General features: G+C 38.9%; 2 protein-coding genes across 6 annotated transcripts in view; one reads left to right on the plus strand and one right to left on the minus strand.

Moving 5' to 3' along the window:
* CLUAP1 (clusterin associated protein 1) overlaps nucleotides 1-17,106 on the plus strand; it is a 50,090-nt gene extending 32,984 nt beyond the window's left edge. For all 3 annotated transcript variants that reach the window (XM_072603147.1, XM_072603162.1, XM_072603153.1), the window contains exons 9-12: nucleotides 4,485-4,557; nucleotides 10,329-10,436; nucleotides 12,696-12,751; nucleotides 16,449-17,106. In XM_072603147.1, the coding sequence (XP_072459248.1) occupies nucleotides 4,485-4,557; nucleotides 10,329-10,436; nucleotides 12,696-12,751; nucleotides 16,449-16,598 (387 nt within the window). In that variant the 3' untranslated portion in view covers nucleotides 16,599-17,106. The remainder of the gene's footprint in view (nucleotides 1-4,484; nucleotides 4,558-10,328; nucleotides 10,437-12,695; nucleotides 12,752-16,448) is intronic.
* Nucleotides 17,107-21,845: 4,739 nt separating this feature from the next.
* Nucleotides 21,846-25,296, minus strand: part of NLRC3 (NLR family CARD domain containing 3) — a 58,918-nt gene continuing 55,467 nt past the window's right edge. For all 3 annotated transcript variants that reach the window (XM_072603127.1, XM_072603118.1, XM_072603137.1), the window contains exon 19: nucleotides 21,846-24,496. In XM_072603127.1, coding sequence (XP_072459228.1) covers nucleotides 24,406-24,496 — 91 coding nt within the window. In that variant the 3' untranslated portion in view covers nucleotides 21,846-24,405. The remainder of the gene's footprint in view (nucleotides 24,497-25,296) is intronic.

Below are 25,296 nucleotides of genomic sequence, written 5' to 3' on the forward strand. Positions count from 1 at the left end.
GAAAAGCTGGGAAGAGAAATGAGAGACATGAAGTCAAAGCATGAACAGCAGATCAGCTCCCTGCTAAGGGAGACCCAAAAAAATGTTGAAGAAATTAACACCTTAAAAACTAGCCTAACTCAATTGGCAAAAGAGGTTCAAAAAGCCAATGAGGAGAAGAATGCTTTCAAAAGCAGAATTAGCCAAATGGAAAAGGAGATTCAAAAGCTCACTGAAGAAAATAGTTCTTTCAAAATTAGAATGGCACAGATGGAGGCTAATGACTTTATGCAAAACCAAGAAATCACAGAACAAAGAGAGAAGAATGGAAAAATGGAAGATAATGTGAAATATCTCATTGGAAAAACAACAGACCTGGAAAATAGATCCAGGAGAGACAATTTAAAAATTATGGGACTACCTGAAAGCCATGATCAAAAGAAGAGCCTAGACATCATCCTTCATGAAATTATCAAGGAAAACTGCCCTGAGATTCTAGAACCAGAGGGCAAAATAAATATTCAAGGAATCCACAGAACACCGCCTGAAAGAGATCCAAAAAGAGAAACTCCTAGGAACATTGTGGCCAAATTCCAGAGTTCCCAGGTCAAGGAGAAAATACTGCAGGCAGCTAGAAAGAAACAATTCAAGTATTGTGGAAATACAATCAGGATAACACAAGATCTAGCAGCCTCTACATTAAGGGATCGAAGGGCATGGAACAGTATATTCCAGAAGTCAAAGGAACTAGGACTAAAACCAAGAATCACCTACCCAGCAAAACTGACTATAATACTTCAGGGGAAAAAATGGTCTTTCAATGAAATAGAGGATTTTCAAGTATTCTTGATGAAAAGACCAGAGCTGAAAAGAAAATTTGACTTTCAAACACAAGAATGAAGAGAACCATGAAAAGGTGAACAGCAAAGTGAAGTCATAAGGGACTTACTAAAGCTGAACTGTTTACATTCCTACATGGAAAGACAATATTTGTAACTCTTGAAACATTTCAGTATCTGGGTACTGGGTGGGATTACACATGCACACACGCTCACATACATAGAGACAGAGCGCACAGAGTGAATTGAATAGGTTGGGATCATATCTTTAAAACAAAATGAAATCAAGCAGTGAGAGAGAAATATATTGGGAAGAGAAAGGGAGAAATTGAATGGGGCAAATTATCTCTCATAAAAGAGGCAATCAAAAGACTCATTAGTGGAGGGATAAAGAGGGGAGGTGAGAGAAAAACATGAAGTCTACTCTCATCACATTCCACTAAAGAAAAGAATAAAGTGCACACTCATTTTGGTAGGAAAACCTATCTCACAATACAGGAAAGTGGGGGATAAGGGGACAAGCAGGGTGGGGGGGATGATAGAAGGCAGGGCATGAGGAGGAGAGTGCAATTCGAGGTCGACACTCATGGGGAGGGATAGGATCAAAAGAGAATAGAAGTAATGGGGGACAGGATAGGATGGAGGGAAATATAGTTAGTCCTATACAACACAACTATTATGGAAGTCATTTGCAAAACTACACAGATATGGCCTATATTGAATTGCTTGCCTTCCAAAGGGAAGGGGTGGGGAGGGAGGGAGGAAGAGAAGTTGGAACTCAAAGTGTTAGGATCAACTGTCGAGTAATGTTCTTGCCACTAGGAAATAAGAAAAACAGGTAAAGGGGTATAGAAAGCTATCTGCCCCTACAGGACAAAAGAGAAGATGGAGACAAGGGCAGAGAGGGATGATAGAAGAGAGAGCAGATTGGTCATAGGGGCAATTAGAATGCTTGGTGTTTGGGGGGGGAGGGGTTAAAAGGGGAGAAAATTTGTAACCCAAAATTTTGTGAAAATGAATGTTAAAAGTTAAATAAATAAATTTAATAATAATAAAAAAAAAAAAAAGAAGATGAAGAAAAGAAAGAAAATGGTCATTAAAGCAATTTTTTTTTAAATAGATAAGAACAGAAAGGAAGCCAAAAATAATTACTGATAAGCAGGATAGCTTTGAAAATTACATGTTGAATCTATTATATACTTAGAAAGAAAAGAAGGTAACAGAGATCTGAATTTTCTTGTACATTCCTCTTTTTCTGTTATATAGTATATATGGAAATGCTCATTTTATGTGGAATATGTGATAAAGTTCCATTTTTGGACATGAAATGCCTATAGTATATCAATATAGAAATAGATACCAGCAGACAGTTGATAACACTGGCACAAATTTGGATAAGAGATTGGGCTAGATACATAAATTTGGGAGTCATTTGAATAGAGAGAATAATTAAAGTCTTGGGAATTGATGAGGTCACTAAGGAGAGAAGAGGTAAAGAGAGAGCCTGAGAGCCTTAGGGGCAGAAAATGATGAAGCAACAAAGGTCACAAAAGTGAGAGAAGAACTGAAAGGGGGGTAGTGTCTAAGAAGCCAAGAGAAAAGAAAGCATCTGGGAGGAGAGTGTAGTTGGTAGGGTCAAAAACTGGAAAGAAATCAAGTCGGAAAGCTTAGATAGGACAGTGTCAGTCAAATGGTGAAGTCAGAGATTACAATTCAGCAGATTAAGAAGAAAGTAGAGGAGTAAGGAAATGGAAACAACAAGTGAAGGTGACCATATTTAGGAGTTTGGCTGTGAAAGGGAAAAGAGATACAGATTAGTAACTTATGGAGAGGGCAGATGAAGGGAAGGTTAAGAATGGGGATATCAAGACAACCAGGGGATAAAGGATATTGAAGATGAGAGAAGAATGATTAGGAGTCAACTCCCAGAGGAAACGAGAGGGAAGGGAATCAAGTAGAGAGGTTAGCCTAGGTAGAGGAGGAGAGACTGAGAAGTGATGGAGAGGAGGGGGTCTGAGGAATGGGGGAGAGGAGAGAAGAGGGAGCTCACAGTGTGTGCAACCTCTGTTTTCTCCATTAATAACATGAGTCAAGGATAAGTCCTCCACTGATGAGAGAGGAAATTTGGCTATGCATCTTTTTACAGAGACTATGCCAACTGTCTCTCATTTGCTCTTGACAGTAACCAGTCTCTTTTTGTAACAGACCTGAAACATAACCATTCTTTATGTGTTTGTTTGGAGTTAATCACACCTTTTAAAGATATTTTAAAACTTTGAACTTAACCAACACTAGCTAAAATGAGCCTTTCCAACTCAGAAACAGAACAGAGACTTATGAATGAACAGTGTATCTGCACCCCTTATACTTCTTACCCTCCAAGTGGACAGCAGAGTGGTTAACTTGTTTTGAAAGCTGTTCTGCCTCAACCAGGAGAACGTTGTACACAGTAAAAGCCGCAGTGTGCCATGACTGACTTTGATAGACTTAGCTCTTCTCAGCAATGCAAAGACCTAAAACAACTCCAAAAGACTCATGATGAAAAATGCCATCCACATCCAGAGAAAGAACTATGGAGTCAGAATGCAGAGTGAAGCAGACTATTTGCTCTCTTTTTTGTTTTGTTTTTTCTTTCTCGTGTTTCCTCCCATTTGTTCTAATTCTTCTATATAACATGACAAATGTGAAAATATGTTTAATAAGAATGTATATGTAGAGCCTATATTGGATTGCACACTGTCTTGGGGAGGGGGGAAGGGAGGGGGAGAAAATTTAAAACTTAAAGAAGTGAATGTTAAAAACTAAAAATAAATTTATTTATATATTTTTTGAAAAGCTGTTCTGCTTGTGTGGTGTACCTTTATTTTAACTTTTTGCCATTAGTAGTTAAGGCTGATATCTCCTTCCTTCTCCATCCTGCCTAACCACACTATCTGACAGCTTTTATGGAGGAAATCATGCTGCATTAGACAGGGTGCTGGACCTGGACCTAGGTTTAAGTCCCAACTCGGCCACTTACAGGTAGTAACCTGTGTGGCTTTGAGCACATCACCTAACCAGTCTCTTTGGGCTAGTGTCCTCATGTATAAAATGAGAGAGTTAGATTAGAAAGTCTTTAAGGACTTTTCTAACTCCAAATTTATAATCTTATGAAATTGTGAGGTAAAGTAGGAATAGAAGAAATTTCAGTAGGTGCTAAGGATATAAATATGAAGTAAGATAATGCCTGCCCTCAGGAAGTTTACTTTCTGCTTGTGTTCTGCAGTGTGTTCACAGATAACTAAATATAAGATATATATATAGTGCACAGTGATTTGAGGATTGAAGGGGTGGTCCCAACCACTGGGAGAACCAGGAAAGGCCTCTTGAAGGGAGTTTTGAAGGGATAGGGGTCCAGGAGGCAGAAGTGATGAGAAAGGGATATTCCATCATACTCAATTTTAATGCTTAAAGGAGATGAACGTAAGTGTACTTCTTTAGGGTTTGTGTTGTTTGTGTGTGTATGTATGTATGCAAGTGCATGCATTATCTAACTTTGGTTCTGGTCTCTGTGTAAGGCTTTGGCCGCCCCCTATCAATGGGACACGTGTAAATTTTAGAGAATAGTACAAATCACTTATTTTTCATCCTTAACAGTTTTGATTCTTGTTTGCTATCTTCCTCCAGGAGGCTGAAAATACCTTACGTCTAATGCAGAATAAACTTAAGGAAGAAGAAAAGCGACTGCTCAAGAGTGGAAGTAAGGCCGCTATCTTTAGGCAGAACTACTTACATTAGATACTGTCAGCAAGTCGGATGAACACTCATTTATTTAGTGCTTACTGTGTGACAGACATTGTGCTAGGGAACACAAGTACTAGCAGAAAGACAATCCCTGTCCTCAGGAAGTTTACATTCTAATGGGGAAAGACAACAGAGAAGTTGAACAGTAGTAGGGGTGGCAGGGATCTAAAGGATAAGTCCCATTCGTGGGGCACAGTAGAGAAAGTTCAGAGACTCCAGAGTGCAGCCCAGATGGAATGAGGACATGGCTGGCCTGAGGGTCCTTAAACGGGAGGTTCTGGGAGGAACCAGTCAGTAAGGGAGACAACATAAGGACCGAGGTTACTTTCACTATGAGAAATCCAAGAGTGAACTGGGTGATAAGGGACAAAGTAAGAATGCCCATCACTACTACTACTACTACTACTACTACTACTACTACTACTACTACTACTGGTACTGCTGGTACTACTAAAACACCACATAGTACTAGGAATCTATAGCAGTGCTAATGCTAATGCTTATTATAGCAATAAGAAAAGAAAAAGAAATGGAGGAAGTAAGCATAGGCAAAGAAAAAACAAAATGATCACTTTATGCAGATAATATGATAGTATACATAGAGAACCCTAGCAAATCAACTAAAAATTAATTGAAATGACTAATACCTTCAACAAAATTATAGAATATAAAAGAAATCCAGATGAATCATCAGCATTACTGGATTTTACCAACAAAACTCAGCAAGAAGAAATAGAAAGAGAAATTCTATTCAGAATAACTAAAGGATATGTAAGATATTTGGGACTTTACCAAGACATACCCAGGGACTGTATCAATCTAACTACAAAGCATTTTTTGCCAAGATCAGTGTTCAACAAATCTTAAGTGCTTACTATGTGCAAGGCCCCATGTTAGAACTGCAGATGTACAAATAAAGAATACATAGTCTCTGCCCTCAAGGACCTTATCATTTAGTAAGAGAAGTAAGACATGGTGAATTGATCATGAACCTATGAAATTATGAAATGACATGCCCAGTTCTTATGGGTTCTCACTGGGAATGACCATGAGGATTGCAGAAAACAGGGCTGTAAATCAAACTTTCGTAATCACTAAGGGTATAGGGACAAACATCATAGAAAGTACAGAGTAAGCATTGAAGGGGGTGGGGGCAGAGGATGGGGTGGTGAAGGAAGGCAGGCAGAGTAAGGAAAGAAGAAGATGGGAGGGGAGAGGCAGATTAGAGCTGGGAGCACTTGGCAGCATGGACCTGATGGAGGTGAAAGAGGGCTCAGCGAAGAAGCTTGAGGTACATAACCCTGGCCAGTTCATTTCTTCTCCACCCTCTTTTGGTCTTCCTTTACTCTTCTGAACATAGAACTTAAACTGTGGTCACCGTGCCTGCCATTTCTTCAGAAGTACGAACTCATGCATGTGTTTACATCCCTGTAGACAAATTATTTCCGTTTCAGAACTTTGCTGTCTTTATCACTTTTAACTCCAGATCACCTCAGGGATGGGCAACAGTTAGGAAGATGTCTTTTGGGAAAGAATTCTCTTTGTGATTCTCTCCAACCTAAATTTCTTAGTATTCCATCTGTTTCCTTGTGTGTAAGGAGAGTCACCCTGCTGTGAATTAGGATGCCTTGGGCAACCTTTTGTGCCCTAACACAGGAGGAGGCAAGATCTTTGCCACCCTATCCCTCAACACAGAATTCAGATATGTACCTTTGAGTGATAGTGGTATTGATAGCTGTTACAGGCTGCAGGAATTCTTCTCTAGAGGGAAAAACTGGCTAACTATAGACATTTGCTTATATTCTTCATGACTTAAGTCTGGGTGAAGGGAGAGGAGTCAGAGAACTTTAGATCTGGGGAGCCAGGAGGCCATCCTGCTCAGCCTTCTGCCTTCCAGCAGGTGAATGGAACTCTTATCACAGATTCTTACCTTCGCATTCTGAGATGCTATAACACATGATGACAGGGAGTCCTGAGTCTCATCCAAAGCTGCATGTCATATTCTCATAAGTAATATATTTCATCATTTATGCTAACAGCCTTACAGTATCACTTTTGCAGCTTATAAAATTAAAAATTTTCCTTTTGCCTATCAACTTTGTAATTCGAATAGGACCAGCAGATCTCTTAAGGAACTGTTCCAGTGCTGTGCTGGAAGTGAGCTCCTCTCATTTATTAACTTGCTGTTACTCAAATTACCCTATGCTCCCCTGACCCTAGATTTGGGGGCAGCTCAATACAAAGGTCATTCTATTTGAACTTGCCTGTTCAGCTGCCCTGCTCCCATCAATTAATCGTTCCACAAGCATTTGTTGTTTACTGTCTGCCAGGCACTGTGCCAGGTGCTGAAGTACAAAGAAAACAATGAAGCAGTCCTTGTCTTCAAGAAATGTAGATTTATAAAGTAATATGTACACAAAGTAAATAGGAAATAATTTGAGGAGGGGACGGCATCATGATGCTGGGGAATGAGAAAAGGCCTGCTATAGGAAACGGAATTTGAGCTGAACTTTGAAGGAAGAGGCAGAGTTGAGGAAGAAATGAATTCCAGGCATGAGGAAAAAACCTGTGAAAAGACCCAGAAATGGGAGATACTGGCTTGCTTTTGGTGCTTTTGAAGTGATGTAAGTAATTTTCATTGCCGGGGCAACAAATGCTACTTGAGAGGAGACTTCTAGAGAGGCACTGAGAGTTTTCTGCCTTTTATGCTGATGACATCCTATGATACTTGTGCCCTCTCTTATACGTATGGGGTTTTTTTGTTGCATACATTTTTTTACATAAATTTTACATAAATTTTACATAAATTCATGCTGAAATTACTTCCAGTAAACTTGTTGAGTAAAGACTGAAAATTTGGATTTCCAAAGGTAATCTTTATATAACTCTGCAAGGATTCAGCATTTGCAGAGTATGAACTTTAGGGGTATAGAGAAGTCCTTGGAGTTCTTAAAATAGCCCAGAAATTTCCAAAAACAACCCCATCTTGTCCATCCCCAAAGAGATTTTTCAATCTCCCACCTCCATCCATTTCCTAGTTCTAGTTAGTTGGCTAAGGCTTAATCACCTTTCTCAGGCACTTAAGAATTCTATAATAAATATTTACATAATACTTTTAAAGGATTTTATTATTTCATTATATCCTCATCACCCTGAGTGGTAGGTATTATTAAGTATGGTGGAATTATAGCTAAGGCATCAGTGAATGTGACCTGCGAACTTTTATTATATTGTGACTTCCGCATGTGGCAAGCTCAGGGTTCTGAACCTAGTGCCTTACATTGGAGGTATCTTTGGCTCACTATAAGATTGTATCATTTTGGGAGATATGTCATCAAAGTGATAAAGTATCATAAAAGTTTTGGACCTGGAAGAGACATGAGAAGTAATATGGTTCATTTGCTACAGTGATGATGGTTGCGTAGAAGTGGACACATCCATTAGCACCCAATGTTAACCATATCGTCCAACTAATTTTTGCAGCCTTTTAGTTTAAGGGATGACACTGATGACTGATTTCAGCGAAAAGACATGTTGATTTTAATTAACTCCCTTAGATACAAAGCCTTTAATGGTTTGGTTTGAAATACATTTCTTTCCAGAGAAAATAATTATGGGGACCAAAAAGTACATTGATTTTGATGAAAAGTTTAGGGTGTCTTTTGACTTATATTGCATAGTATGATGACTTTAATGTTACTGGATTTTGCTAACTGGAGTAAAAAGTTAAACTGAGTTTTAAAAATGTTATTTATTTAGTAGTATTTATTGACCTGTGTTTAAATCTGTTATTATTTGTAAGAGTTTAGGCTAATCATTTCAATCCCCACCCCCCAGTTTCCCACTGTGGAAAATCTATAAAACAAAGGGGTTGGCCTCTGGGGTCCCCTCCAACTTTAGATCTGTGACCCAGTAACTAAATTTTGCTGTCATTTTTTAAAATGGGTGATGGAAGAATATGAAGATAGTCATAGACATCAATCTGTCGATATTTATTAAGCACCTACTATGTGCCCGGCACTGCTAAGGACTGGGCATTCAGGAACACAGGTACCCTACCCAATCTGAGAAACATTTCTGTTGACCCATCCCCTTGTCCTCTTTGTGCACTCTACATATTTGTGAATAGGGATTACATTCATTGCTTTGAAGTCTTTGGAGGAAGCTGTAAGATTCTTTTCTTTTTGGACCTAGTTCTTCCTCATGTTTCTCAGGGCACAAAACCTTTTCTTGGTGACTGAGAAAGAGAGGGAATTTGACCTCAACACCCCTTAGTGTGCCAGACTTCACATGAGGCATTCTAACAGAATCACTTAATTTTACTGTGCTGGTACCTATCTCTCCATCATACTGTACAATAGTTAGTGGCTGAACAAAGGCTTTTTTTTGCATAATGGCAATCAATTGTTTCTGCCCAAAGTTAGCCTCTGGTGCCTCATTGTGGTCTAGAGGTTACCCTGGGTTCCCAAAAACTATAATACTAGACCACAAATTCTGGCACGTATATGATACAAGTCTGTGCCAGATCAGTAAATCACTTAATAGACATTTAGTAAGCACCTGCTACATGCCAGGCCTGTGCTAAGTGCAGGTAAGACTTTTGTACTTGTTATTCAGGTATTTACCTGGCTTACTTTGGAGAGACTCATCACCAGAATTTTGGCCACCAGGTGAAGCTTTTCAGCAGCATCAGTTTGGAAAGCACTATCTAAAACGACATGAAGGGGTTCCCATCTATATCACTGGAAGGGATATCCTCTCGGATAAAATTATTAATCTTCTAAGGTATTAAAGTTAATCAGCAGACCCTCAGATTAGCTTCCAGGTAGAAGTATGTGGAACCAGAATTGGCACCATCTCAATCTTGACGTGGTTGTCTTGCCATCCCTAGGCCATCCTCCTAAACGGCCATTTGTGACTATGAAAGAAAATAAACCAAGAGTAGTTATTCTCGTCATGAAGTAGGTATAAGATCATCTTTTTCATTGCAATCAAAGCAGTTGTACATGTCCTAACCCTCCAGGGCCAGTGATGTAAAAGAGTGTTCACAGAATGTGAGACTATTGCTTTGGTTATTATAAAATCTTCCACAAAGTGATTTGAAGACATACCTTTGCAATTTTCTTCATTAGAAATAATCACTAGCATCAGATATTGGCTTCTGGGAGTCACCATCTTCTTCTTGGTCAAAACTATAAATGATGGTCCTTTCCTGCTTTTCTTTCTTACCTGTTATTTAACCAAAGACCTAGTTCATCCTGACAACTACTCTCATTATTATCTAATTATCATCTTGATTGAAGAGTTAAAGTTCTCTGCACATAATTTGGGAGGGAAGTCCAGTCCATACCACATGGTTTTTCTTTTCTTTCTTATAAACTAATTTGGAATTTTTAGTCATCGATGGCAGCCTGGCTCCTCAGTTTTGGGTTTCTACATATACAAACTGATTTTGTAAAAAAAAAAAAAAAAATGCATTACTCACAGCCCATCTGTGGGTCTTACCAGTATCCCTCCCTGATTTAAGAAAGTCAGAAACAGAGTATAATATTGTTTGTGGAACACTGACAGGCAGAAAACAAAACAAAAAACCTCTTTTTCTCACAGATTAGGAAAAAAGCTGAGAGGAATAAATTACTTTTGAATATTGATCTGTTTTAATGGATAGAATTGATTTGTACCTAGAGGTAAAATGTTTTTGTAACATTTAATTTTTTTGTTGTATAGGTAATGATGATTCAGACATAGACATCCAAGAAGATGATGAATCTGACAGTGAAATGGAAGAGAGAAGATTATCAAAGCCACGAACAGCCATGGAGGTTTTGATGCAAGGTACCTAGATTTCTTTTGCCACGACCTTTCACCCCTTAGTTAAAAGAAGTATTCAGGAGTGGTCTGAAAGTCTCCCACTTTTAAATGAAATATTTGCAAAGTGCTCAGCTCAGTGTCTGGCACATAGGAGGTACTTAATAAATGCTTAGTCTCCTTCCCCTTCCCTTTGCACCACAGAGCCAAGACTACCCTGTGTCAGGACTGTGTCTAGAGCTCTAAAAGGGCCAGTCTGGGTCTGAATTTATTTAGGCCTGCTATCTTGATTTGGGTCATGAACTGCTAACTGATAGTTCTCCTGAACGCTGTTCTAGATTACGTAGCCTCCAATGGCAGAAGATACATTTTCCACTTTAGGAACTTAGGAAATCATTCAAGCCACAAGAAGAATTGATTAGCAAAGAAAGTCTAGTCGATTCCCAGCTAGTAACAATAGCTAGCATTTATGTGCTGCTTTACACTTTACAAAGGGCTTTCCTCATAAATATTCTGTGAAGTTGGTAATATAAATATTATTATCCCTTATTTTGCAGAAGGATGTATCTTGTGACTTGCTCAAAGTCTTAAAATTAATAAGCAATTCAACTGGGCTTGGAACTCAAGTCTTCCAATTCTACATTTGGGTCCCAGTTAGTTTGAATAATGAATCTTGTGGAGTAGTGACAAAAATTCATACTATTTGAAATTGTAATTATGTAAAATATGGGAAATGGTTCTAACACAATGGAAATATATAGCGAGAATTCAAATAATGGAATTGATTCATGGCATTGCTGTAAACTCCCCCAAATTGCCCATTCATCGAATCTCAGGTTTGGAAGGGACCTCAGCAATCTAATCTATACCCAAACAGGAAATCCTCTTGATAGCATCTTTGACAGATGGTCACACATTCTGCAGATGAGTAAACTGAGGAAGAGAGATTAAGTAACTTGCCTAAGATTATAGGCAGGATTTAACTTCCACTCTTCCTGACTCCTAAGTCTAACATTCTATCTACTACCCTACCTAGTTACTTCATCCATTCATTCACTTGTTTCAGAGCTAGGCATGCTGAACAGCTCCTTAAAGAGGTAAGCATAAAGCTCTCTAGGTTCACACTCTACTCTGTGAGTTCTTTGCCCTGAAAACCTGGTCTTTTCTTACCTTTCCAGACTGTGCTTCATGATGTTGTTTCATGTAATTTTGTTTTTTCTCAGAAGCAATTAATGATATTAATGAGGAAGGCATCCATAGGGTTGGAATTGGGATTAGGCCTAATGTTTAATCAGGACCAATTCAGAAAGGGCATCCTAGTTCAGAGGGAAAGATAAGACTTCCAACAGTAAACCATTCAACAAGCATGTGTTAAGCATAATACTGTATGCAAGGCGTTGTACTTGCAACAAATAAAGGAGGCCGTTGATTAAGAAAGGCAACCTATGTTGAGGAAAAAGCTTCAGAAGACAAGGAAAAAGAAACCTGTTAGACTGTCAGATAGCATGACAATAAGGTGGGACTGTTTTGTCTTTTTTGCAGTGTCTTCATAGATCTTTGATGTCATTGGCATTCATATCAGACCATGGGGGACACCCTAAAGATGGTTACCCATCTACTATGGGACACTAACAATTCTCTTCATCAGATACCACGTGGTATTTGATGGGAACATGAGAAATTGGGGATCCAAGTGGTATTGTTACCTGTTAATTATTTTTAAAAAATAAACATGGTTACCCACCGTGTTTGAGAATGGGGAGTTTTGGCTCAGTTAATTTTCTGATCTACTCATTGTTTATCAGAAAACCTGTTTCATTTCCATTTTTATTCTGGGAATGTTTCTTTGTTATTTTAAGATATTTTTTTCAATTACACGTAAAAACAATTTTAATGTTTTTTTTAAAATTTTGAGTCCGTATTCTATCCATCCCCCCCCCTTTGTTTCCCCCTCCTTGAGAAGGCAAGCAGTATGATACATGTGCAGCTATGCAAAGCATATTTCTACATTAGTCATGTTGCAAAAGAAAACAAAAACAAAAAAACCCAAGAAGAATAGATAAAGTTTAAAAAATTATACTTCAGTCTGCATTAAGACCCTAACAGTTCTTTCTCTGGAGGTAGATAGCATTTTTCATTGTAAGTTCTTAAGTGTTAACTCATATTACTGCCATCTAATAAAGGTGTATGTTATGGTGGATTCTGGCCACCTGTCTTACCTTGGTTAGAGTTCATTCCTAAGAACTAGTAGATTTTCATTATTTGTTTATGCTCTTCTCCCTTTAGGAAGACCCAACAAACGCATCGTGGGCACCATGCAAGGTGGAGAAACCGATGATGATGTAAGTTTCAACTAAGCCTATAACATTCTGATTTCCTATGCTATTAAAATGCCAGGTCTGACCTCATAAGAACAGAAAACCTGAGATGCTAAGCTGGTATCTAGACTGTGAATAATGGATTTGATCAGTTTGACTGGAGATTATTCTTGACTAAGTTGGTTATTTTACGTCTGGTGAAATTTTTCCTCACTGGCACATGACGTATTGTTTGCTTATTAATATCTCATTTTCCATTTTTCAAATGAGCACAAATGCTGTATTCATTTCCCTATCCACTGGTCATTCCATTCTCACTCTCCACAGATAGGAAGCAGCCCTAACTTACTTAGGATAATGCTTAGCCTTTAATAGCAATAAATCAATTTAATGCAATCTTATGAGTACTTATTAGGTTCCTATAGTATGCTAGATAGTAGGACACAAAGACAAAACAAAAGAAGTGGCCTTTGCCTTCATGCAGCTGGTTTCCTTCTTCCAAGTTATCCATTCATTCATTCATTTCAAGGCTTGCCAAACAACTCTCAGACTGGCATAAAACTCTGGAATCAGAAGAATGTGAGCTCCTTAGCATGACAACCAGGCTTCTTCATATCTTCCCAGTCATATTACCCGTTTCTGTCCTCCACGCATTCTGACATCCAGCCACACTGGCCTACTTGCTGCTCCTTGTCACATCCCATATCTGTACCTTTGCATTGGCTCTCCATGATGTCTGAAGCACTCTTCCTCCTCCGCCCCCACTTGTTAGGATCCCTAGCTTTCTACCAGACTCAGCTAACTAGCGCCCCCTCTAGGGTTACTTTCCATCCCTCTTGTATGGACCTGTTTATAATCCTGTCATCTTCTCTAGAATATATCCCTTAGGATAGGGATGATTTTTGCTTGTTCTTTGGCTCTCCAATAAGGGCTTATTGCCTGGCACATAGTAAATGCTTAGGAAATGCTGCCTGAATGATAATTTACCTACACCTTTAGCAGTATAACCATCATTATTCCAGGAATACCTTTGGGGAGGTGATTCATTTTGGGTCTTTGTATCCACCATCGTGCCTTGCATTAACACTGAGCACCTATTACATGAAGGCACTGTCAGGCATTGGGGATGGTACAGAGAAGAATGCTGCATAATGTCTGCCTCCAGTAGGGCCACAGAGGGGTATATGACATGTACAGAAGTAACCGCACGGTGGTGACAGTTGCTGTAGGAGGCAGTAATGATGTGGGGCAGTGGTATTGAACTCAAATAGAAACATTAGGATCCCTGTGAGCTACATATTAACTTGAAGAACCACATGTTAGTTAATATTATCTATGTCTTATTATATTTTTATTTCTTTTGTTAAATATTTCCCAGTAACATTTTAATGTGTTTCAAGCCACATGCAGTCCAGAGCCTGTGTGTTTGACATCTCTGGCCTTCAAGCCAAGAAGGCCTGAGTTCAAGCCTCTCCTCTGACACTTACTGACTCTGTGACCCTGGGAAAGTCACTTAATCTGTCAGTGCTCTAAGCAGCCCTAGGATGGTTAAGTAGCATTGGTAGAGCTCTCTCATCAATGAAATTACATATCCAATCGCTATTGCTATAGGAAGGACGTAAACCAAGTGCTTTGGGCATATAGAGGAGAAACCTCTACCCCCAAAGAGAAGGACTAGCTCAGCTCTTCCAAGTATCAAGTCACTGAAACACTTCTTCTGTTCCCCCAGTATTAGTCAGTTGTTTTCCATTCGAGCTGAAAGCTGTACTTCTCAAGTGGGACTCAAGTTAATCCTCTTCATCTAGCATTTATTGAGTTCTTTTAAGTAAGGAACTATGATGAATAATGTATATATTAATACCAAAATAAGGAACAAGACATGGTTCTTAGCCTCAAGAACCTTACAATCTTCTTGTGATGAAAAAGATTAACAGGGTCATAGTATCATGGATTTATAAGTAGAAGGATAAGTCATGTATTCTAATCCCCTTATTTTACAAATGAGGAAACAGAGAGCCACAGTTAAATGACTTACTTGTGATCACATGGTAATAAATGATATAACCTATTTGTTAAGCACTTGATAAATGGTACAGGCACTGTGCTAAGTGCTGGAGGCTATCAAAAGGCAGAAACATGGTCACTGCCCTCAGAGAGACATGATTTATAACAGTAAATGAAAACTGATGTTAGAGAGAAGGGGCGGAGAAGGGAGAAAAGGACCATCAGGATTTGAGCTGGGCCCTTAAAAAGAGAGGAACAAAAGGAAGTCACACCAACAGACATGTAGAGATAGAAACGTGCATGATTTGGGAGTAGTGGCCTGGCTGATTTGGCGGGAGTAGAAGGTGATATAGGGAAGATAAATTGGAGCCAGATCCTGGGAAGCCTTGAATGCGAGGCTGAATTTGGACTTAGAGGCAGTAGGCCAGTATTGAAAGTTTTTGAGCAAAGGGCTAACACGTGCAAAGTATGTTTAGACCCCCAAATTTTATTTGACAGTGTTGTGTGGGAGGAAGGCAGGAAGGTCAATTAGAAATTTGATGCTTGTGCTAAGTCAACAAGTGAGGTGACAGGTTAGGAAATTAGCAGTGACATGGAAGAGAAGTGGGGAATGAAGGATGCGAGAGTGGAAGGGTTGACTTGGTGCCTGACTAATCTGAGATGGAGCTAGATGAGGAGTAGAGGATGGCTCCACAGCTTTAGGCCTAGAATAATAGACAGTAATAGTTAAAAATTATAGAGTGCTTTTGAGGTTTGCAAAGCACTGTACATATACTGTCTCATTGGAAGACTAAGAAAGTGAAGATTCCACTAGTAGAAATAGAGTCTGGAGAAAGAGCTGGAGGCGGCTTAGGGCTGCTAGCCCTTCCTGCCTTCATGTGCATGGCTAACTGCATTATGAATTCATGTAGGCCCAGGCAGTCCAGAACGAGTGTGGTGTGTACTGTTATTCCATACGTTCTGTCTTCTGCCGTTCATTCAGTAATAGTAATGATAATAATAGCTAACATCTGTGCAGTGCTTTAAAGTTTGCAGAACACTTTACGTATACCACATGTACATATACTCAAAGTGGGCCCAACCTATACATCCCTTCAAAAGACTGCCAGAAGGAGATGGGCTCCTCTCCACTTTGCTCCTCATACCTACTTTCCACATTGTCTTCTTTTCCCTAAATCTAAGAGGAATGAAAAGAAACATACCCATTCAGAATCTTCTTTCATCCATAGGTAATAAACACACTTTCATTTTTACTGCACTTTAAAGTTTGCAACGTTGTCCTCATGATAGCACTTTGAAAAAGAGAGTGGATTTTATCCTCAGGATTATTGATGAGGAAACTGAGACCAAATACCTTCCAAGTGATATTTTTCTGAGTCCCAAGAAGCAAGTTCCAGGGATAATTGGCTAAAATTTTATATGTGTGTGTATATAGGTATGTTTATATGTATACACACACACATATATATATATATACATATAAATAATAATAGTAAATCCAATTTGTACTGGGTTGTATTGGTCTGGAAATTGATGACTGAAGGCAATATTAATGATACAGAAACTTTCATCTGTTCCTGGGCCTGAATCCTTTTCTCCTATGCCATGTAGTGCTTTTTTCTTCTGAACTTCTAGGAAAATGGTTGTTGGATTTTAACTTCCTAACTAGCTAAGAAGTAGAAGGTGTCAAGTTACATTGCCATCTCTTTTATTGCAGGAAGATTCAGAGGACAGTGAAATTGATATGGAGGATGATGAGGAAGATGATGATGACTTGGAAGATGAAAGCCTGGCTCTCTCCCCGACTAAGCCAAATCGTAGGGCCCGGAAACCTGAGCCTCTGGATGAGAGTGATAATGACTTCTAGCTTACTCCTTGTGGCCCCAATGTTAATTAAACATGACATGGGTAAAATCTATGATGAGAAGTTTGGAAAAGTAAGATGCATTATTTTAACTAAATTAGTAAGATGCATTATTTTAACTAAATTAGCTGTAAATTATTTGTGTGATATCCTCCTTTACTTAGATTTCATGAGGTTTAAACAGGAACCACCAAATATTTTTTGAATATATTTATCTACAATTTTTGGAGGACAGGATTTCTTATTTCCTATCATCGAGGAGGTACAAAACGTCCACAGAACCACAAGAGAAGAGAAACATAGCTAAAACCATTGTGTTAGAAGTCAGATCTTTTTAACTAGCCAAGGAACAGTTTCCCCCAGTATATGCTGCTCTCACATGGTTTTAGAACACTGTGACAACATACTGATTTTTAAGATTCTGACTTTCCTTTTCATTTTAAAACTCCTTATGTGCTCTCTGTACCAACTTCTGAATTTCTTTAAATAAACATATTTTTCAAACATTTCATTCACAGAGTCATAGAATGTTAGAGCTGGAAGGACCTTTGAATTCATCTAATACCACTAACATTTTATTAAAAAAAAGAATAAGAGGAAGATGAAGAAAGGCTGTGACTTGTATATGGCTCTGTAGCTCTTGAGTAGAATATCCTGGTTTCTTGAATTCCATCCAGTTCAGGGCCCTTTCTACTATACCACACTGTCTTTCCTTCATAAGAAATTTAATAGATTAGTTTTCATCCTTTTGGAACATCTTTATGGATGAGAAAGACACCTGAAAACCTTCATATTAGCCTGCAATTATGTTTCAGTTTCTCTTGACTTCCTTTTCAGCTCACTTATTTCTGACAAAGCTCATGTTCCCAAGGCAACCAGGACCACCTTTTCATCAGATCTGTCTTCTTCTTCAGTTATCTGTACTAAATTTGTAAATCTTGTTGACCTAGATTTTTTGTTTCCCTGAGACCATGAGATTACCCATCAGTAAACCTAAAACATCAGCAGTGGAATTGTAAACCTGCAAAACTTAAAAGAATTTTTAAAGAGAGCAGCTTAGCAGCATGCAGTAAAAGTTACAAAATAATCATACTCTTTGGCCCATCCATCCCATTGTTCACGAGAACCTCTGAAAGTTATCAGAAGCAAAAAAAGTGGTCTGTTCGAAGTTTTTTGTAGCATTGTGTAATCTCAGAAAACTGGAAACAATCTAAATGTCTATCAAGAAGTGGGATAGTTAAATTATGATACATAAATGGAATGGAATACTGCAAAGCAAAATAAATCCAGACAAACCTTTAAAATAATACAAAGCTAAAAAAAAAAAAAACCACAACCAGAAAAATGAAGTACAAATTAACCACAACTATACAAAAGGAAGCGTGAATATGAATGAATGAATGGACCAACAAAGAATCCTACTTAAGATTTAATAGGAGTGATTGAAAAATTATGACACGTCAAAATTAATTGATTTTAAATGTAAATTGTTACTAAGCAAATTTAGTTGGTTCTATTGACATTCAGTCTTAAGTATTTGTTAAAAGAATCTTTTTAATTTTTTTTAAAATTTGTTTATTTAACTTTTAACATTCATTTTCACAAAATTTTGAGTTCCAAATTTTCTCTCCATTTGTCCCCTCCACCCACCCCAAAACACCGAGCATTCTAATTGTCCCTATCACCAATCTGCCCTCTCTTCTATCATCCCTCCCTTCCCTTGTCCCCAACTTCTCTTATATCCTGTAGGGCCAGATAACTTTCTATACCCCTTTACCTGTATTTCTTATTTCCTAATAGCAAGAACAGTACTCGACAGTTGTTCCTATAACTTTGAGTTCCAACTTCTCTTCATCCCTCCCTCCCCACCCATTCCCTTTGGGAAGGCAAGCAATTCAATATAGGCTATGTCTGTGTAGTATTGCAAATGACTTCCATAATAGTCGTGTTGTGTAAGACTAACTATATTTCCCTCCATCCTGTCCTGCTCCCCATTGCTTCTATTCTCTCTTTTGATCCTGTCCCTCCCCAAGAGTCTTGACTTCAAATTGTTCCCTCCTTCCATTGCCCTCCCTTCCATCATCCCCCCCACCCTGCTTATCCCTTTATCCCCCACTTTCCTGTATTGTAAGATAGGTTTTCATACCAAAATGAGTGTGCATTTTATTCCTTCCTTTAGTGGAATGTGATGAGAGTAAACTTCATGTTTTTCTCTCACCTCCCCTCTTTTTCCCTCCACTAAAAAGTCTTTTGCTTGTCTCTTTTATGAGAGATAATTTGCCCCATTCCATTTCTCCCTTTCTCCTCCCAATATATTTCTCTCTCACCACTTAATTTCATTTTTTTTAAGATATGATCCCATCCTATTCAATTCACTCTGTGCTGTGTGTGTGTGTGTGTGTCTGTGTGTGTGTAATCCTACCCACTACCCAGATACTGAAAAGTTTCAAGAGTTACAAATATTGTCTTTCCATGTAGGAATGTAAACAGTTCAACTTTAGTAAGTCCCTTATGACTTCTCTTTGCTGTTTACCTTTTTATGCTTCTCTTCATTCTTGTGTTTGAAAGTCAGATTTTCTTTTCAGCTCTGGTCTTTTCATCAAGAATGCTTGAAAGTCCTCTATTTCATTGAAAGACAGTTTTTTCCCCTGAAGTATTATACTCAGTTTTTCTGGGTAGGTGATTCTTGGTTTTAGTCCTAGTTCCTTTGACTTCTGGAATATCCTATTCCACGCCCTTTAATCCCTTAATGTAGAAGCTGCTAGATCTTGTGTTATCCTGATTGTATTTCCACAATACTTGAATTGTTTCTTTCTAGCTGCTTGCAATATTTTCTCCTTGACCAGGGAACTCTGGAATTTGGCCACAATGTTCCTAGGAGTTTCTCTTTTTGGATCTCTTTCAGGTGGTAATCAGTGGATTCCTTGAATACTTATTTTGCCCTCTGGTTCTAGAATATCAGGGCAGTTTTCCTTGATAATTTCATGGAAGATAATGTCTAGGCTCTTTTTTTGATCATGGCTTTCAGGTAGTCCCATAATTTTTAAATTGTCTCTCCTGGATCTATTTTCCAGGTCAGTTGTTTTTCCAATGAGATATTTCACATTATCTTCCTTTTTTTCATTATTTTGGTTTTGTTTTGTGATTTCTTGGTTTCTCATAAAGTCATTAGCCTCCATCTGTTCCATTCTAATTTTGAAAGAACTATTTTCTTCACTGAGCTTTTGAACCTTCTTTTCCATTTGGCTAATTCTGCTTTTGAAAGCATTCTTCTCCTTATTGGCTTTTTGAACCTCTTTTGCCAATTGAGTTAGCCTATTTTTCAAGGTGTTATTTTCTTCAGCATGTTTTTGGGTCTCCTTTAGCAAGGTGTTGACTTGCTTTTCATGCTTTTCTTGCATCTCTCTCATTTCTCTTCCCAGTTTTTCCTCCACCTCTCTAACTTGATTTTCGAAATCCTTTTTGAGCTCTTCCATGGCCTGAGCCCATTGAATATTTATTTTTCCTGTTTGGGATACAGAAGCCTTGATTTCTATGTCTTTCCCTGATGGTAAGCATTGTTCTTCCTCATCCAAAAGGAAAGGAGGAGATATATGTTCACCAAGAAAGTCGCCTTCTATGGTCTTATTTTTTTTCCCTTTTCTGGGCATTTTCCCAGTAGGATACTTGACATCTTAGTGTCCTCTCCACACCCACCTTGCCTCCAGATCCACCCAGCCTCCACCCATCCAGCACTTGGGGGTCTGAGATTCAAATGCTGCTTCCCAGCCTTAGGGCTTTGGTGGGGCGGGGCTGCTATTCAGTGTGAGATTAAGTTCAGGTGCTCAGGTGGGGGCAGGGCTGGCTCACGGGGCTCAGTTCCCTCGGGGTTTATACAGAGACCTTCAACAATGAATCCGGGCTCCTGCCTGCTTTGGGAGCCCCCAGCAGCTACCATCTGCTGCCGCCTCCACTGCTGCTTCCCGAGGGGGCCTGAGTTATGGGGGTACCGCACTCCCCTCTCCATGAACTGAAAAGCCCCTCTCACTGACCTTTGCCGCCTGTGGGTGGAGGGATCTGCTCGGTCGCTGGAGATTCTTCCCTGAAGCCTGCTCAGATCTGCTCCTCTCAGTGCCACCTGGCCAAGCCAGGGCTGGGCTGTGCTCCGGGTTTGGTGCTCGAGGGACCTTTCGGGTCAGTTTTTCAGGTCTCTCTGGAACAGAAATCTCCTTTGCTCCATTGTTATGTGGCTTCTGCTGCTCCTGAATTTGTTGGGAGTTCTTCTTTATAGGTATTTTATGGGCTGTGGGTTTGGAGCTAGCATATGTGTATTTTTCTACTCCACCATCTTGGCTCCTCCCCCTAAAAGAATCTTTTTTAAAAAGAATTTGAAAAAAAAAGAATTTGAAGAGGAAGAGAACTTAGAGATCATCTTGGCCTGGTTCATTTCACAGAGTGGGAAACTGAGGGCCACAGGGCCTAGACTAAGAAGGCAGACTCTAGGATCTGACGGCCAGGTCTCTTGATTCTTGTCTCAGCACTGTCTCTTCCACCCTGACAGGCTGCCTCTTTCTAGCAGGAGAATTTACTCCAGTCAATCAACAATTGTGTGATGTTTGCTACAACTTTATTATAGGAAAGACAACTCAAAACAAATGTCCTAAGTGATGGTAAGTCAGCATTGACACCTTTGTAGATGAAGAACGGCATGTTAGTTAGATTGATGGGAGCATTGGGATGTGAATGAATTCCTTGGCTTCTAGGAGATGGCAGGGAACATGCCATGTGCCAGGACCTAGGATATACCCAGACTGACTTTCTTTTTCTTCTCAGGCTGTTGGTCTTCACTGCTATACTACATATAATTATTCTTATAAATATTCTTCTACCTACATGATTCACATTTGCAAATATCATACAGAATAATTTGTTGCTTCTATACCAATTGCTCAGCAAAAAAAAGATTTTATTTTTAAGTGATCATATAAACACTAGGTTTATTTTTTATCATGTCTTTTATGTAAACTTAAAAACTCTTATGTTAATAAAGTGAAGGCATTGGTTTGTTTCTCCAGGATCAGCTGATTATCAAAATATAAGTTTCTGTATTTAGGAGCAGTTCCTTAAAACATTTCTCTGGAGGATAACTCAGTAGTCCAGAGAATCTTTAAAAGAAAGGAGAGGAATTGATAAAAGAGAATAATAAAATATAATCTTGTGTATAGCATCAGCTGAAGTATCTTCACCCAACCGTCAGAATGCTAAAGATGGTAGCAATTGAAAAGAGTTCATTTATTATTAGGCTGTAGGAAGAAAGACACACTGGTAACAATTAGTGCAGCTGTGAATTAATTCAACACTTCTGGGAAAATTTTTACAACTATGCAAGAAAAAGTTACTCAACTACCCATTCCCCTTTGACCCAGAAATTCCATTACTGGATTTATAGTCATTTTATTCCTGGAAGTCATTGGTACCAAAATGTTCATAGCATTCTTTATAATAGCAAAAGCTTGAAATAAATTATATGCCCATTACTTGGGGAATAGATAAACAAACTGTTATACGATCATAATAAAATATTTTTACACTGTAAAGAATGAGGACTATGAAAGATTCACATGAGACATAACCAGCATTGGTTCCAGATGCCTGATGTTAGAGCGTACTTGCTTCTTTTTGTTACAATATGTTAAATTATAGAACTAGTATTTTACTTGTGCTGTCAGTCCCAAAAGCTACGTTAGACAGTTTTGCTTAGCCATTTTTAAGGGTTGGGTAGGATTCTTTTTTAGAATTGTTATGGTAAAACAAAATATATTAATAAAACAATTTTTTTAAAGAATGCTGTGTTGAGGAAAGAAGAGATGACTGAATATTATGGTTTCCAGGCCAGGTTTGACATTTATATAGCATGATGTCTAAACTAAACCAAGATACCCACTTTGAAGACCTAAGTAACATTTTCTGCCAACCTCATTGTTAAAAAGAACCTTGTTGCTTGTAATATCAGTGTCCTTTCAGAGAAAGCGGCAGTTAGGGAAGTGTGAGCAGGTTGGCACATTTTTGTACTTACCTATAAGGAATTTTATAGCCCTAATGATGTCCTGTTCAAACTAAAAATGAGTATCATTTTATAGTCTTCATACACATTCATTCTCATTGATTTGATTGATAAGATCTGTGGTGTCTTATGATTTTTTTTTTCCAGCAGCACAATCATTGGTGGGAATGAATGTTTTTTGATAGACTCTCTGCCTTTGGTATAGAGGTTTCCTAGTGGCATTTGTGGTCGACTGAGGCCTAAGAGATTTTCATTATATCACCACATTTTAATACATCATAAATTCCCATAGTGTGTTAGATCAAAATTATAGAATACTAAAATAGGGATTATTTATCTAGTCCAGCCCCTGCCTGGAACATTGGTCTTTTCCTCCTCTTAAAACTCTCCATTACAGACAGTGCACTCAGGCAGCCCATTCCATTTTTAGACAGTTTCACTTGTGGTGAATGCTTTCATTCATTGGTACAAGGTTCTGTCCTTCAGAGCCAAGCAAAATCAAATGGAATCGGGCTACTCTGGCATGAAGACAGCAAAGCATATCTCCCCACCCTCCAAATCTTCTTCTAGCAAAACATCCCCTTTTCTTTCATCTGTTCTCAATATAGCATTTTAGCAGGAGGAATGAGGGAAGATTTAGTGACAAAGCAATCAGTGGTTTACCGTTGGAGCTCTGGAGACAGAAAAGCAAAAATGGAGGCATTAGTTCCCCAAACCTGTGAGCCTAGCATATTATCTAAGGTGAAGATCCTTTTGACCACTGAAAGAAGCTCATCTGAAAGACTTCTAAAAGAGTTCTAAGATTTCAAGTTACAAATGAGTTAGTTTCAGTTCTGTATTGGTGGAAGGAATTTCCACACTAAGATGAATCACAGAAATTCCCACACTGATGAAATCACAGATCTGGGCCCCAAAAAAGACCTGAGAGGTATTTTTGTTTAACCTTCACCATCCTGGTTGCTCTGCTCTGGACATGTTTTAAATGATCCATATACCTTATAAAATGTAGCACCAAGAACTTGGTTGAATACTCCAGATTTTAACTGGCCCAGACTACATCAGCATTACTCCCACCTTTGTTCTGTTAGCAAGGTAGAACAAAATCACATCAGCTTTTTTTTTCTCTGTTGCCATATCACACTGCTGACATACTGAGTTTGCCATCCATAGGACCCCTATGTTTGTCGTTGAAGAATAATTTATGTTTAGTGCTGGTGTGGTGGAAAACTTGGAGAAATGAAAATACCTTTTGAGCTTTTCCATCTCCAGAATCCCACAACTTAAGCCATCTCAAACACACCATGCCCCCTGCCCCAGTTTTTCCACATTTCTTGAGGAATTGTGGCTAATTAGAGATGTGTATTTCTTGGAAGAATCAAGGAATGTTTCCTCTGTTACCCATGTCAGATTAATACTTTTAATGGCCTTATAAACAGCTATTTACCCATGGCCAGCCACCTTCCTCTGTTGTTCCAGTGGCTGAATCCTAAATCACAAGGTCTTTATACCATTGTCCATCTGTAGAAGAATTTACCCTGCGTGTGCAGGTTTTCAGTCATCGCTGTTCCTGTACTGATGCTCAGTTCTGGAAGTAGATGATGACCTCTCTTTGAAACTGCTTCCAGAGGATCAATAAGCTCCTTCCTTCTAGAGCTACCATGGTTCTGACCTTCAGGTTATCACGAGTTTAAATAGTCTCTTAGCATTCAGACTTCCTGCTTGGCTTCTTCCCTGCTTCTTCCCTGCTCAATCCACCAGAATTATGGCTCACATTTCAACAACACAGTCTGGAGCATTTGCCTTGATAGTCTCTGAGATCATCCTGGCACCTGATTCTCCAATGTAGTTTCCCTGGAGACTGAAAGAAAGGGCATGTTTGGATAGGGCTTGAAAATGGTATCAGAAAGCCAAGGAGTGGAACCTCATGTTAACAGACTTCTCATTATCAGCTGATAAATGAGCAGCATTCTCTGCTAGGCTGAAGGAGATAACAGGTTAAATAATACCATATCCACCCTTGAAAAGTACTCAACAGGCCTTGGCACCTGATGAAAGGTGGCAAGAATTGCAAGGATGATGCTGCTGTCAACAGAAAAGAGAAGGGAAGGGTGAAATCTTTCAAGTGAAAGATTAAGTTTTGGACACGTTGAGTGTGAGATGTTGCTGGAAACGTCCCATAGGCAGTTAACTGAAAGTGCAGGTTTGGAGTGGCAGCCTATAGGCTTGGGAGTCCAGATAGAAATGACCAACAAAGCCATGAAGGTTAATGTGATCACTCAGAAAAAGAATTGAAAAGAAAAGGGTCAAGGACAAAGCCTTGGGAATCATACACATTGAAGGAATGGGAAGAGCCAACAGTATGAGAGAACCATGGAAGAGAGTGTCCCTGAAGTCAGGAAAGGACGGTCTGTCCAGAAGGAAGGGTTAATTCACAGTATCAAATGCTACACAATTGATGGAAGATCAGGACAAAGAGGCCACTGAATTTGGCAACAAGTAGGTCTTTAGTGTCCTTGGTTCTTAGCTACTTCATGAGAATGGTGGGAATGGAAAGCCAGATTGCAAGGGCAGGTCAGGGTAAGCCAATTCCAATTACCATTCTGTCAACCTGACCCTTGTTCAGACTTTGAGATCCAAATCCTTTAGTACAGGTATGCA

The sequence above is a fragment of the Notamacropus eugenii genome, chromosome 1 (genome assembly GCF_028372415.1).
Source record: "Notamacropus eugenii isolate mMacEug1 chromosome 1, mMacEug1.pri_v2, whole genome shotgun sequence".
Lineage (NCBI taxonomy): Eukaryota > Metazoa > Chordata > Mammalia > Diprotodontia > Macropodidae > Notamacropus > Notamacropus eugenii.